This window comes from Mastigoproctus giganteus, chromosome 10 (assembly GCF_048544385.1).
Source record: "Mastigoproctus giganteus isolate SK-2022 chromosome 10, ASM4854438v1, whole genome shotgun sequence".
NCBI lineage: Eukaryota > Metazoa > Arthropoda > Arachnida > Uropygi > Thelyphonidae > Mastigoproctus > Mastigoproctus giganteus.
In genome coordinates, this window is record NC_143584.1 from 184,345,640 (window position 1) to 184,360,293 (window position 14,654).

The 14,654-nt window shown below is 37.0% G+C and overlaps 1 protein-coding gene across 1 annotated transcript in view; it reads right to left on the reverse strand.

The window, feature by feature from the left end:
- LOC150079617 (putative glutamate receptor) overlaps nt 1-13,670 on the reverse strand; it is a 31,116-nt gene extending 17,446 nt beyond the window's left edge. Inside the window, exons 1-4 of the mRNA XM_090383137.1 lie at nt 13,653-13,670; nt 5,930-6,004; nt 5,725-5,813; nt 2,281-2,368 (exon numbers count right to left, since the gene is read on the reverse strand). Coding sequence (XP_090239263.1) covers nt 2,281-2,368; nt 5,725-5,813; nt 5,930-6,004; nt 13,653-13,670 — 270 coding nt within the window. The remainder of the gene's footprint in view (nt 1-2,280; nt 2,369-5,724; nt 5,814-5,929; nt 6,005-13,652) is intronic.
- Nucleotides 13,671-14,654: the final 984 nt, after the last annotated feature.

Consider the following 14,654-nt stretch of genomic DNA (forward strand, 5'->3'; position numbering starts at 1 on the left):
ACCGAAGTGAGGCCACAAAGAATCAAGGGACCCAACAAATGTGAAAGAAAATAACAAAGTGACAAAGAACCTGGTTAGACACAGCCACAGGAACTACACGACGAAGATGAGTGCGTGCATGCAAACAAACCAAGTGACAAAAAACCGGGACTGGACACAAATGCAGGAACTACCTGCTGTACGCCATATGGCGGTCTGAATAGGACGCTCTAGTCCTAGTCACCTTTAATTCCCAATCCTCTGGCAGGGGGAGACGGTTTTCTGTTTCCTCCCTCCCCTGCCACTCCCGCTTCTCTACTCCTGGTGGGGAAATGAGCCTGCCCCACTGCTTTTGGGGACACCTATTCTATTGTCCCCATACTTCTGACTTTTCCCACCAGTCTTCAGTCTTCCAGCCTACTCTGTCTATACACCAGCGCATGTCCCACACAATGTCAAAAATTAAAACACGTCCAAATTTAAACCCTTTCGGCTTAAACCTTTTCAGCGATTATTCCCCCACAATATTTTTTCTTTTTTTTTGTATATATATATATATACGCCCTAGCCACTGAAATCTCAGGAAACTAGGTGGCGCGGCCTGCCAAAGTAAAAATTTCAACTATTGGGTACCTGGTCTGCCTCCACGAGGCCAAGTGTGGGCAACGTTGGGCCCCAGCAGAGGTATAGCGGCTAAATGGCCAGAAGAACAACGATACACAACACTACACTTACAAAATCCATACCAAGAGTGGATAGACAGTGGAGAAAGCAGCAGTCGCCGTGCCAATGGCAGGCGCCACGCTTCATCAATGGTCGTGGTGAACGTAGTCTCTCCTCCTGATGCCGCCCAATATACAGAAAACAATGCAAGGGCTAACCAAGGACTTTCTGCGCGTGTAGCGCAGTGGTTATTCACTATCCTCAGCACACCGAATGGAAAAGGACCGGGTTCGAATCCCATCAATGACACGGGGGATTTTTATGGGATTTTTTTTTCACTCTGTGGCAGAGTTAGTCGGTCTCAGAATAGATAACAAGGTTCCTCCGGAAACTCGGGTTTTTTGTCTAGCAAAACAATCAAATCGATGAGATAACACACACAATCATATAAGTTAGTTCGCTCTAATATACGGTTTTTTTTTTTTTGTGACCATGTACAGTTCTTCAATCAGGTGACGAGCAACAGTGTTTTCAAGCCCACTATACAACGAACCCTGCTCCGTATGGGCCTCCGCCCAAGGTATTCGTGCTTACAGCCACCCATCGCCAACGACACCTAAAGTTTGCATCTGAACGGCGTCATTATACCATTGAAGACTGGAAAAAAAAGTTGCCTTTTCCGATAAATCACGTTTCCTGCTAAGCCGTGTGGAAGGTAGATAGAGGGTACGGCGAAAAACTTCAGAGAGGAATCGCTCCGATTTCCTGGTCCAACAGAAACAAGCAGGCAGATGGAGGCAGTGTTTTGGTATGTGGAACGTTTCCCTGGGAATCTCCTGGAACCGTTATACCCCTAGACTCTGAATGCTAAAAACCACCTATCCATTGTGGCTGATCAGGTACATCCCTTTATGCTGACTGTCTTCCCGGATGGCACAGATGTGTTCCAGCAGGATAATGGGCCCTGCCATGTTGCTGGTATTGTTCGAGAGGGATTCACCCAACACGAAAGTGACTTCCAGGTGTTACCATGGCTGCCGAATTCGCCGGATACGAATCCCATAGAACCGACAGATCCGGCTTTTGGATCTTCCACCAAGGACAACCACAAATCCATGTGACACAGTTCTGGCGACATGATACACATATCTCCTGCAATGGCCATAGACCTTATAGGGTCCATGGGCGCAGTGTGGCGTCGATACCAGCTGAAAGAGAACATACCCGCTTATTAGTGATCATAATGTTACGACTAGATAGTGTATGTATAATAATAAATCTGCAGCCATTGTCAATCCACTGCAGGATGGAGTCCTCCTCAACAAGTCACGTTTAGCAAAATGGACCAAAATCTGCCTCGTTGTTCACGTGCGGGTTTGCAGTTCGACGATATTTAGCAGTCAGGGCCTTGAACCTCAGTCTTATCAAAGATCGTGTGCCATTGCACTCCCACTCCTGGCTTCTCGGCTACGAAGGCCGATAGTTAGGTAAGAAAAGATAGTAGCGTAAATTCTACTTATCACTTTGAGCAAGAAAAGTCGTAAATTTTGAGAGCTAAATATTCTGTAATTAAAAATTCATGTCCAGTTTTATTGCAAATAAAAAATAAAACTTAAAAAACGAAGCTCAAATACATACATGTCTCTGAAGCATACCGGCCATACCACTCCATCTGCCAGATGAAAGTTTGCCCCACTCCATTTCGGACGGTGTACTAACGGTGAAACTAAATACAGAAAATTTCATTTATCAGTGTCATAATTTGACCACATCGAAATACAGATATTTTATAGGTTCATTTTTTAAAGTCAGTATACATTTTATTATGAATTCACTACGAGAGCCGTTTGAAGGTAAAGTAAGGGATGTTTTTGAGCAAGAAAATGCCTTCTCTGAAGTGAAACATCACATCAATAAGGTTACATATGTAACATTTTCTTTCTTCGGCATCCTATTTGATGTTGATGTCAAAGACCATCAAGCAGGATGCTTGATGGTCTTTGACATCAACATCAGCGTGATATCAAGTGACTGCCCTACTTGAAAGTGCGCGAGAGTAGCATAGCGGTTATCAACCTCCCCACACCGCGTGGAAAGGCCCGAATTCGAATCCAGTCAATAACGGGAGAAATTTTATGGGTTTCTTTTATTCCGTGGCTGAGTTAGTCGGTCTCAAGTGTATAAAGGAAATATGCACACAGAAATTTATCAGCAACTGCCAGCTCGTATCATGCAGCAGTCACTATCAAAAACAAGTCTGATTTGATGGAAATACTATCTGTGATTATTTAAATAAATAAAATAAAATCCGTAAATAATAAATAAATAAATATTTATTAACTTAATTAAGTTGATATAAGTATTAAGGCCATAAATAAAACCATTCGGTTGTATTTCAATCGGAAATCGCATGTTTCAGAATTGGCATGTTTTATCTAGGAGCCATAAAATAATACACTTCCATACCGAATTTTAGATACTTGTATTGATTATTTTGCAATATATTACACTTTTATCATCTCTAACTTAACCTTTGCAGATCAGTGTATTTAAGCGGCTACTAAAACCTTTTTGTAATACTTAAGATATAATAGATACCTAAGAGTTAATAAGAATTAGATATTGTTGTTGTTGGGTTTTAGAAGCGTTGGCAACCAAAGCAGGATACTGTCTTTAAATTGGCTGTGTTCTGAGGTCGATTTTCTGTTTGCTGAACGAAAAATCCGAGTTTCCCAGAAAAAAAAAAAAAGAAACCATGCTGCCCTCGACTGAGACCGACTAACTCTGCCACGTTTTGAAAACGACCGATAAAAATTCCTGTCGTCATCGAAGGGAGACGAACTCAAGCCTCTTCCACCGGATGGCAGGACGGCGATCCTACCAACTGTGCTACCCAAGAGGGAAAGAATGGGATACTTAAAGAGTTAATTAGAATTAGTTGTTACGATATGGATTAATGGGTTGCATTATTTACATGCTCTTAATTAAAATTTTGTTATAATTTTATTTTTACATTCCTTTAAAATCATCTCATGGGCCTCTTTTATTCACCATCTTTGTCAATGATCTACCCAATTTGTTTAGAGAGGTAGTATTAAGATCTTAATATTTGCCGACGATGTGAAACTACAGGGTGTCTCCAAAATACAAGGCATAACTTCAGGAATGAGTTCCTCATATGTAGACAATAAAAGTATTTTATATCAATATAGTTCCGGAAAATGCTTGGTTTCCGAGTTTTGAAGGTCTGGTTATGACACTTAACTGTTCACATCACCTTATAGTAATTGTTCAAAATGTTCACCTTCTGCCTGAATACAGGCCTCACATCGACGTCTCATGGACTCGCGAAGACGATGCCAAATTCCTGGCATGTTTCGTATTGTCTCACAACCTACCACAATTCGATTGCAGAGAGTTTCCACATCAGACTTCAGGAGTCGTAGATCTTGGTCGTCTTCTGTGGGCAGCACGAGGTGTAAAGGTCCCATGTTCATAAAGACGGCGATGGATACCTCCAAACGTTTTCCTGTCTAGGAACCTTTTCGTTCTGGAAACCTTTCGTGGTACAAACGACGAGCCTCCAGAGCATTGCCGTCCCCCAAACCGTACATAAAGTGCATATCCGCTTGCTCCTGATTTGAGTACATGGTCTGAATGGAAAATCACCAGATTCTGTCAGTACCTTGTGATGAAAGAAATCACCTGCGGGAGATAAGACATTCCGGTTAATAACTCGAGAACCAAGCATTTCCGGAACTATGTTGATATAAAATATTTTTATTGTCTACATATGAGGAATTCATTCCTGAAGTTGTGCCGTGTATTTTTGAGACACCCTGTATATTCATGTATCAACAGTCAAGATGACTAAGATTTTAGTTAACCAATATTACATCAAGGAGATGCTGATTTCCAGAGTTTCTCAATTTAAAGATCTGGGAGTTACTTTTACCGTTGGATGTGGGTTTGATAAACATATTAGAAATATAAAAACCAAGCGATAAAACAAATAGGCTTCATTAAACGGCTGACGCAGAGATTTCAAGATCCTCAGTTCTCTGTGCTTCTATTCAAAACAACTGTACTCCCTATACTGGAGTTTGCTTCTCCTACATGGAACCCACACTATGAAATTTGTTTCATACTTGATAAAGCAAATTGAATCGCTGCCAATGAAATTCATCCACTATCTTTCCAGACGTAATCCCATGTTTTACCACCGAATCTTCTACCTGAATCTCTGTTCCTACTTCAAGCTTCAATCTTTGGAAACTCGGCGAACTGTTCTCGATTTAAAACTATTGTACCATATCTTCACTGGTTCAATCTATCTACTGGATCTTCTATGCTATATTGATCTTCACGCTCCAGCGGTAGCCAACCAGACAGAAGACTACATTCCACATCAGTAACTCTAGATTAGAAATATCCAGGAACTCCTTCTTCAAAAGAACATTGGCACTCATGAACAAATTTGATCTGGATATGGCTGTGAACAGGAAAGAGCTTCACAGAACTATTTTCAATACGTTGACTTGCTGACGGATGAGTTCTGGGTTACAGATGTCCTCATTAATTTGTATGTATATGATGATGTCTTCTGTAGCTACCTGGTGCCTCCGTAGCCAGGTGGGCAGGAGCAGCAGTGTATAGTCACAAGATACTTGATTAGACCGGGGCTCGAGCCCGTGATCATCAAATACGGAGGATGCGGAAAGGTCAGGGAATGACCACCGCATATCCCCCGAGCAATATAGCCTTAGTTGCTAATGCTCCTAAAAAAATAACAATGCAGCTCTCTGTGATTTCTTCATGGCACTGGATTTGATGTCATGAATACCTTTTTTATTTCCTTTTCTCGTTTGAACGAACTTTCATTGTACAAATGTGTTATTCTACTATTTATTTTTTTATGTTTTATACAATCTTTGTTCTGTTATCTTTTTTTTTTTTTCTGCTCTGTTATACACTTTAACATATAATATACACAAGAGGCGCATGCTTGTTGTGTATATTATACGTTAAAAAAAATAATAAATAAAATGCTCACTGTTTTACAGAAATATCAGTAATTCTTACTTGAACAACATTGTGTCTGCCATGGCAATCAGCGTTCTCACTGTTGGACCTTTGGCTTCTTTCCCATTGAAAAGGAACCACGGAGCAAACTATAGCAAAAAATATTTCCATTAAATTTTATGTTAAATTACCCCACTTATGATTAATTCTGAAATTTATAAAGACAAATCTAAATAAATAAATGAATAAATCAACATAATCTTACCGGAATACCGCATACTACGAAAGACATATTTGCAAATGGTACGCTGTGGGTAAAAAGGGTTTTATTGGCCATATCCTGAAATAAAAAGAATAATAGAATAATGAACCGTGCGTGAATAATGAATAATTATAATACAATAAACACCAGTGCTACGTTGTGGACTAGCAATATAAAATATAGTATTAATTATTATACCATAATAGCAAAGTTTTTTTTAAGTTCACAAAATTTTCATCCTTTTTTTTTTGGCTGTACATATCCTGTTCTAAAAACAGATAGATTCAGTCCTTGTGAACTTAATTTTACAATAACACTGGACTAAAAATTTTATGCTTTTGATTTTTTACCCTCGGAAGTATGATACATCTCATGGATTGGGGCGAGATGAATCCAAACTTGAAAGCCGATATTGCTCCACACATTTAGAAAGGAATGCAGGTTATACTTAGTGAAATTTTTAATTAAAATTTTAATAAGCATTACAATAAACGATAAAAATATATAGTCAATTATTATTTTTTAAACAAATTAAAAAAAAAAACAGCAGAATTTACTTTTTCTTTTGTTATGTTCCAATGTCCAGCAATAGTCTGCCAGCTGAATATTTCCACTTTCTTTCGACACGTTAGCGATGAATTTCGCCGGGTTCATTAATAACGTGTCCAAGGTTATCTAAAAAAAAAATCTAAATGTGAATAGAGGAAGTGTATTTTTAGAGACATACTGCAACCGATTTGGTAGGCTTGTAATAAATTCTCACCATAAAATCAAATATTTTATAGTTGTCCGCTCTGTGGTAGGCCCAAAAAAAAAAATCCACAAACTTTCTTGGAGGATTTCCAAACTTCTAGTTCCACATGTGCTGCGTTAATTGAGTAGCATACATGAGACGCCCACCTTCTTGTTCTAATCTCCTAATTTTCAAACAAAAATAGTCTCTGTGAGATTTAATTGCGAAATAACCACACACGTAACAAAAGATATTTGTTTAATTAACGCATTGACGCGACTCTGTCCAGCTGCAATAAATATCAAAAACTATGAAAAGAGCATATGTTTACTAAAGTAAAGGTTTACTTTATATATTCCATCTTTATATAACTGTCTGACATGCAGGAAGCAGGTGAGGATAGAATAGAAACTTCGGGAAAATGATCATAGCAGAAAGATCTAGAGATTCCTTGTTTCAGAATTTCTTAATCAGCAGTTCAACTAATATGAACAGATAGACCAAAACCTAAGTACGCGAAAACGAATTTATGAAAGACCTTGCAAACTGTGAGTACGCGTGAAAGAAATGGGCTGCAAGTTCGAAATCAGAATGAGAAAGTTGACTAAGTCCATTACGTTTCTATTGAAAAAATTATTCATTATTGTTCAATGAATAATTTTTTTTATCTCATTAAATTATAATAACGTAATAAAATAAGATAGAAATAAATATCAAAATTATACAAATTTTTACGCTAATACAAACAATCAACTTACTGAATCAAATTGAGTTCGAGTTTGGAAATGTTTAAGGCCAAGGGATAGGAAAAAGGCAAGGTTTAATAGAACCACTGTTAACTATCCTCTGGAATAATTTCTTTCTGGGTATACTGAGCACGGAGGATGCGACAGCAATGAAAATGGACTAGTTTGGAATACTCTTGGGTCACTGAAGTTTGTATCGAATCAAATAACCGATTTTGTTACATCGCATTAGGCTCCTCCCCATTACTAGTAAAAGTGGTTTTGCGATCATTGATCGTCTAAGCAGACATTTAAGTCTTGCTAGACAGCCGACCTCTAAAGCATTTATCATGAGTTCCAAAATGTGCCATGACAAAAGGAATAACAGATAGTGGGCAACACGATCCGCTTATCTGTTGTTAATCGCGCAACGAAGACAGTTGTGAACAGAAGAGGGGAACGAGAGACAATAATTCTGAAATAAAAGCTAAATGGGAATAGGAACAGTTCAGATATTCTTTAACAATATAAAAATAACAATAAATAAATGGTGAAAAATTCATCGTTGAGTTTCCTCTTTGATTCCTGGGCCTAGTAAATCCGGGGTGAATAAAAGTTTTTGTTGTAGGATTTTAGGAGCATCAGTGACTAAGGCCATTTTGCTCCGCGAATATTGTCTGTAAATTGCATGTGTTCTGTGGTCGATTTTCTGTTTGCTGAACGAAAAACCAGAGTTTCCAGGAGAAAAACCATGCTACCCTCGCCCATAAAATGGGCGAGGGTAGCATGGTTTTTCGCAACGACGGGGCTGGAAGTTAAGTGTTTTCTACCCGGTGTGGGGAGGATGGCGATTCTACAAACTGTGCTACCCAAGACTGTATGAATAAAAGTGGGTCACATGAAGATGTATTGAACAGCGATGCTACAACTCATAACGGAAGAACGATCATCCATAACCTTAACGACGTTTTAAATTATATTATTTAATAGCTTCTTGTTTTATCAAGTAATATAATTATTAAATAGCATAAAATAATTATAATTATATTATGTTATAAATAATAATTCTGATTTCTAAAGCAAGTAATCAAAAAAATAATTTGGAAAATATCAATAATTGCTACTATATTTACCTAACCCCAGGGGCTTACATCTGGTGAGTATGGACTTGGCACACCCAGGGTCCTGAGCTGGATATCATCATTCTTCTCTCTCTTGGTGATTACCTTCTACTCTCTCTCTTCAGGGTAAGTCAGATTTTTTTTTTTTTTGGCTGGTTCAACATAAGGCTCAGGCTTCCTTGAACCAAATGGCCAATAATAATAATAATAATCAACAGAAACATTTTGTTCATGGAATGTAACATGAGCTGTAATGTAAATAGAGTTATGGAATGTAAAAATTAAACATTGACTACTTAAACTGTGGCGTTATTGTGCTGTGCAAAATTTTAATATCGTATGACTCTGCAATCGTCTGCTGTGTGAAATGTTTCTGTTTGATTTCATACATGATTTCATGATTTCACAACACGAAGTGCATGATTTCATAACAATATTATAATACAGTAGTAAGTGAAGAAAATAAATTCAAAAGAACAACAGTTTCGCTTCCTTATTACAACTAACGTTTAAGATAGCCCTTGTATATTAAAAAAAATAATAAAAACTGAATAAAAATACAAAAATAAATTCGCATCGTAAGGAATAACAAACTACTAGCACAATCATATACAGGTGGCTATACTGAATGAGGCTGAAAGAATACTTAAATGACAATAAAATTTACGACCCTGTATATAAAAATCTGTTAATGCTTTAAGGCAAATTGCCTTTATTGCTTAAAGTTAACTGGTATTAAGTGCAAGTAATCTGTTGTTAAATTGCAAGCATTAAATATATATATTCTCATAAGAGACTTTTCATCTTAGAATCTAACATCCATCTGTTTAACACATTATTGGGACGGAGCAGGCCCAAGCCCATATTCCATTTCTCTCTGGTGCCTTATTCTTTTGCAGAGATGGTTTATACAATTGCATTCGGAAAACAACTTCGAATTACTAAGATAAAAGTTTCAGATTTCATTACATACTTGGTGCATATAGTTAATGTGTTCTTTGGTTATAAATAACATCGTTTTTGTTTCATTTTTGTGGTATATCTGAAAACAGTTAAAACTGTCATGCAAAGGCTCTCAGTACATCTCGAGTAATTTGGGAATACTAAAGTTACGACTATATTGAATCTTTAATGTAGAACTTTATTCTCATATTTCGATTTGATGATAATGTATATTCAAATAGCATTATAAGTCATTGTAAATTCGTCTCTTCAACTTATTTACGTCATATTATAAAGGATATCTATTCTACAGATAAATGAGCTTATGAAAGAAATAATCAATATTATTGCATTACTATGCCTTCTGCTGTCTAGAAAAGTAGCTAACATGCTTCCAGAAAACAACATGATGAACGTCTTGTCTCTGTATTCTCTTAAAAGAAAAGATAATCGATTATAACTAATGGATCGCCAAGTAACTTAAATGCTTCATAAAGAATGCTTATGACTTTGCTGAAATATATCCTAAGAGGTAAATGGAGTTGTAAGGAAACAAAAGTTTCTTCCTGACTAATAACGTAAGCTTGCTGTCTTTTTATTCCGATAAATTATATTTTTCTTCAAATCATCGTATTATTTTCGAATAGCATTCCAGCATTTTATTTTTTATTATTTACGTTTTACTTTATTTTTGTGGTTCTTATTTGTGACGATAGGGTTTGCAAGGTTTCCATCCTCCTACGCCAATTGGAAAAGGCCTGGATTCGAATCCCTTCAATGAAGCGAGGAATTTTTATGGACTTTTTTTCTACTGGGTGGCTAAGTCGATGGGTCTCACGCGAGGGTTGCATGGTTTTAACTCCCGAAAACTTGGGTTTTCAGTCCAGCAAACAGCAAACAGATAGAAGAATACACGCAATTACAGAAAAAAAAATATATGCTGACCCTTCGTAGCCTTCCTTGTACATACCTAACGCACTTTTTCTATCAACTTGTGAAGGGGTGACCATAAGTTCCGTTATAAAAGTAATTTCCACACCTACCCTTAAAATTGTAGGAGCAAAAGAAAATGCTCTTGCAGTCCTAATACGCTGCGTGCCCACTTTATTACTTTAATAAGAGGCAAGACAGTGTATAAGGATTACAATTCATTTGCCAAGATTTGCATAAATATGCTACAGAGCGTATTTATGCTAATCTAGCGAAGAGTGCATTATTCTACAGTACAATGGACCCTTCACTAGGGGCGAATTTATAAATTTACAGACCCTAAAAATAGCTGCACACAGATTACTGAAGAGGTGGTAAAAATATCAAAAAATGATGCTTGAAACACTACTTAGCACCAAGACAGCTAAAGCGATGAGGTGTCGATATACAGTATAATATCAATAATATTCGAGTTTCCGGAAAGAAAAGCCATTAAACCTTCTCTCGAGACTGTGTGGTTCTACAACACAAAAGAAACCATAACGTTCCTCCGCTCTTGAGGGGATTCAAACCTATGCCTTTTTTATGCCGGTGTATGGCAGCTGTTTAACCACTGGGTAAACGCGAAGGCCTAAAAAAATGGTGTAATAACCGTAATAAATATTGCGAGTTAAAGTAACTGCTTACACGAGCTTAATCGCAAAAAGATAATCAAATTAATTCAACATAATTCATTTTATTGTAAAAGGCTATTAATGATGCAAAATATGCAGGTAATCGACGTTGAGTAATGTTGTGGTAGGGTTTCAGGCGCATCAGCAACTTAGGCCGAATTGCGCCGTATATAATATGTAAATTGCGTGTGTTCTGTGGTCGATTTGCCTGTTTAGTGGACGGAAAACTATTTCTGGGAGAAAAAACTATGCTATCCTCACTTGAGACCGACTAACAGAGCCACGCCTTGAGTAATCTTGAGAATCCTATAAGCTAAGGTTAGTTCACTTTAGGTATATTTAGTGAATGTTTGAAATGGAACTTACATCAAATTTGTAGATTCACAGTTTATCTATCAAAAAAAGAATGGAAGTTTTTTTTATTCCTTTCCTTTTCACTTTTCAGACTAAATCCGGGAATAGATTAACTAGTTATGAATTTTATCGAATAATAACAATAGGAATAAATTAAATTGCTATATCTCGAGAACACTGGTTTATGATAAAATACAGTGGAAGTTGAAAATTATGTATCAGTGATTATAAGAATAATTAATAACTTTTTAGGCACAGGATTTTCAGCACTTGAAAAAGATGTGGGACAAGTGCTTTTGATTATGTTAAAAAATAAGTAATTCAGAGTCAGTTTCCTGTTTGTCTTTCGTTTCTTTTTTTTACTTACTTATTTGTGACTTTCTAACTCCCCCTTTCAGTCTTCATTAGCCCTCTGACAAACCTTAGTGGCAACTTGTTCGAATAGCTAATTACTCTTTGGCTAAAGAAAATTTTTTTATATCCCATATACAATTAATTTTCTTTAATTTGAATCTATGTCTCCTTCTTTGTGTCATCATAACAAGCGTAAACATTACGTTTACGCTTGTTAACACATCACATCATTAAGTTTGCTCAACAGTTTTAAGCCCTTAAAGTTCAATCGAGTTTTCCCATGCAAATTCCTGGTTTACAAATTTTGTTGCTTACAAAAATGGAGTTCCTTTCTGAAAGAATATCTCTTCGCTATCATAACCATTCTTATTTCCCTTCTTTGTACCCTTTCAAGCAAGTCGTTATCTATCCTGAAATGAGGTGGTGCGTTATTCCCTAAATTTTCCATGTGCCATTAAAAATCAAACCTTCTAACTGAGCCAGGTTGTGAAAAATGCCCATAAAAATTCCTCGCGCCATTGACAGTATTCGAACCCAGGCCTTTTCCACTCAGTATGGGAGAATGGAAAAGTTTTCAGTCCCTCCCACACCCAAAAAAAGAACAACAAACATAAATTAATTAATTTATGTATAAAAATATTTTTGCATTTATCTAAATCCTTTTTCAATAAGAGTGAGCTGTCACTTTCAGTGCCCTCAACAGAAGAGGCGAATTGAGATTCAGAAAATGAAGGAACATTAGCATTAGCATTAGCATTAGTAGAGGCATATGATGCAAGAAAGCAAGCTTATTCAGCATCAGCCAAAAAAAAAAAAAAAACCCTCTCCCATTTCACCCCTCCGTTCGTTCGAAATACCTGTCCAGTTGAGCTTTAAATTTGTTTAGGCTATCAACTTCAACAACAAGTGATGGAAGTCGGTTCCACCAACCAACCACCCGCTGGCCAAAGGCAAATTTCCGCACATCTATCCGACATCCGTCCTTCCTCAATTTGAATTTATGCCCTCTGAGGTGATTATTCTGAGAAAGATGAAGAATCCCATTGGCATTGAGCATGCTCAAACCATTCAAAGCCTTATACACCTCTATCAGATCACCTCGCCGGTGCCTAGTCTCCAGACTCTGTAATTTGCAAAACTTAAGCCTTTCTTCGTAAGAGCAACCTTTTGTTCCATTTACTAATCTTGTTGCCCTTCTCTGTACCCGTTCCAGCAGCTCTACATCCTTCTTGAAATGAGGCCTCCAGACCTGTATACAGTACTCAAGATGTGGCCTAACCATTGCCTTATACAAGGGAATAATCACCTCCTTATCCCTGCTAGAAAAATTCCTGTATATCATTGACAAGACACCATGAGCTACTCTTGCAGCTCGTCTGCACTGCTCAGAGAACTTCATATCTGCCTGCACAATTACCCCCAGGTCCTTTTCGTTCTCCACCACTGTCAGTGTAGTACCGCAGAGTTGATACATTGCTCTGGGGTTACTGTTACCCATATGTAGTACTTTACATTTGTCAATGTTAAACTTCATTTGCCACCTCTCAGCCCATCTGTTCAACCTTTCCAGATCCTGTTGCAGCAGCATAGCGTCAGTAGTGTCCTTAACGACCCTGCCAACCTTTGTATCATCTGCAAACTTAGACATTAAACTTGATATCCCATCATCAATATCATTCATAAACACCGAAAACAACAATGGACCCAACACTGAACCTTGAGGAACTCCACTAATAACATTAGTCCACGTTGAGCAGTGTCCATTGATTACCACTCTCTGTCTTCTACCACTCAACCATCCCCTTATCCATAGCAGCAATTTGCCTCCAATGCCACACTGCTCCAATTTGTGCAGCAGTCTTCCAACATGAAAATGAAGTAATCAACACATACCACAAAAGCAGGATCCATGATGAAGGGTATTACCGTATTAGTAATTGCCCTAGAGAAAAGCTGTTTCCCAAAAGTAGTGCTATATAATAAAGAATCAATCATTTAAGTTTTCACTATAATGTTTATAATGTATAAAAATGCAATGTTCCAAAACAGGTTAAGTGTATTACCAATACAACCGAAGCTATTCTAAAAACAAACTTGCCTTAGAGTAATGTATAAAAGAATATAATAAATTTAAGTTAGTAATGATGTCAATGAAGCTAAATAAAGAACAAAAACACAATAATAAAAGCTCCCTGGAAAAAAAAGTTTATTTATATGAAAATCCTCTTCCAGTACCAAACAGTCTTCACAGAAGGCCACAGGGAGGTAACCTCATAATATATTCAAATTTGATGTTTTCAATTTTGAGCTGTAAGCTAAAAGTGGCTCACAAGAAAACTATGGAGGACCAATTTCTTTCCAAAAAAATCTGCCAACTAAGAGAAAAACGAGGAAAAAGGACGCAATGGCTGCCAAAGTAATATCACTATTAATAAAATACAAATAAATACAAAATGTTAATTTTCCTCAAAGCACGGTTTACACATAAAAAATGATAGCGCTAACCTTGCAGGGGTTCATAATGTGAGTAGTTTAAGAAAATATAAGCTAATAAAATGACAGCATTGATGAATATTTAAAATCAAAATATTAAACAATTAACCACAAAAAAACGCATTAAATTAGGCTTAAAATTACATTAAAGCAACACATTTACAAAGCATTTGTAAATGAACAAAATGGCGGTTACGGGTACAAGAAATGATCTCCGAACTTCAAAACAAGTTTAAGGTAACGCTATTTAATTTAAGATAACGCTCTTATGACACATTATGTGTTAAAATATGCAAATTTTAAGTGAAAATACACAGTATATACAGTTGCAAAATTCCGTCTCCACAGTACTAACGGGGAAAGAATATCTCAAGCTCTGTGCAGATGAAGGGTATAGCCCTG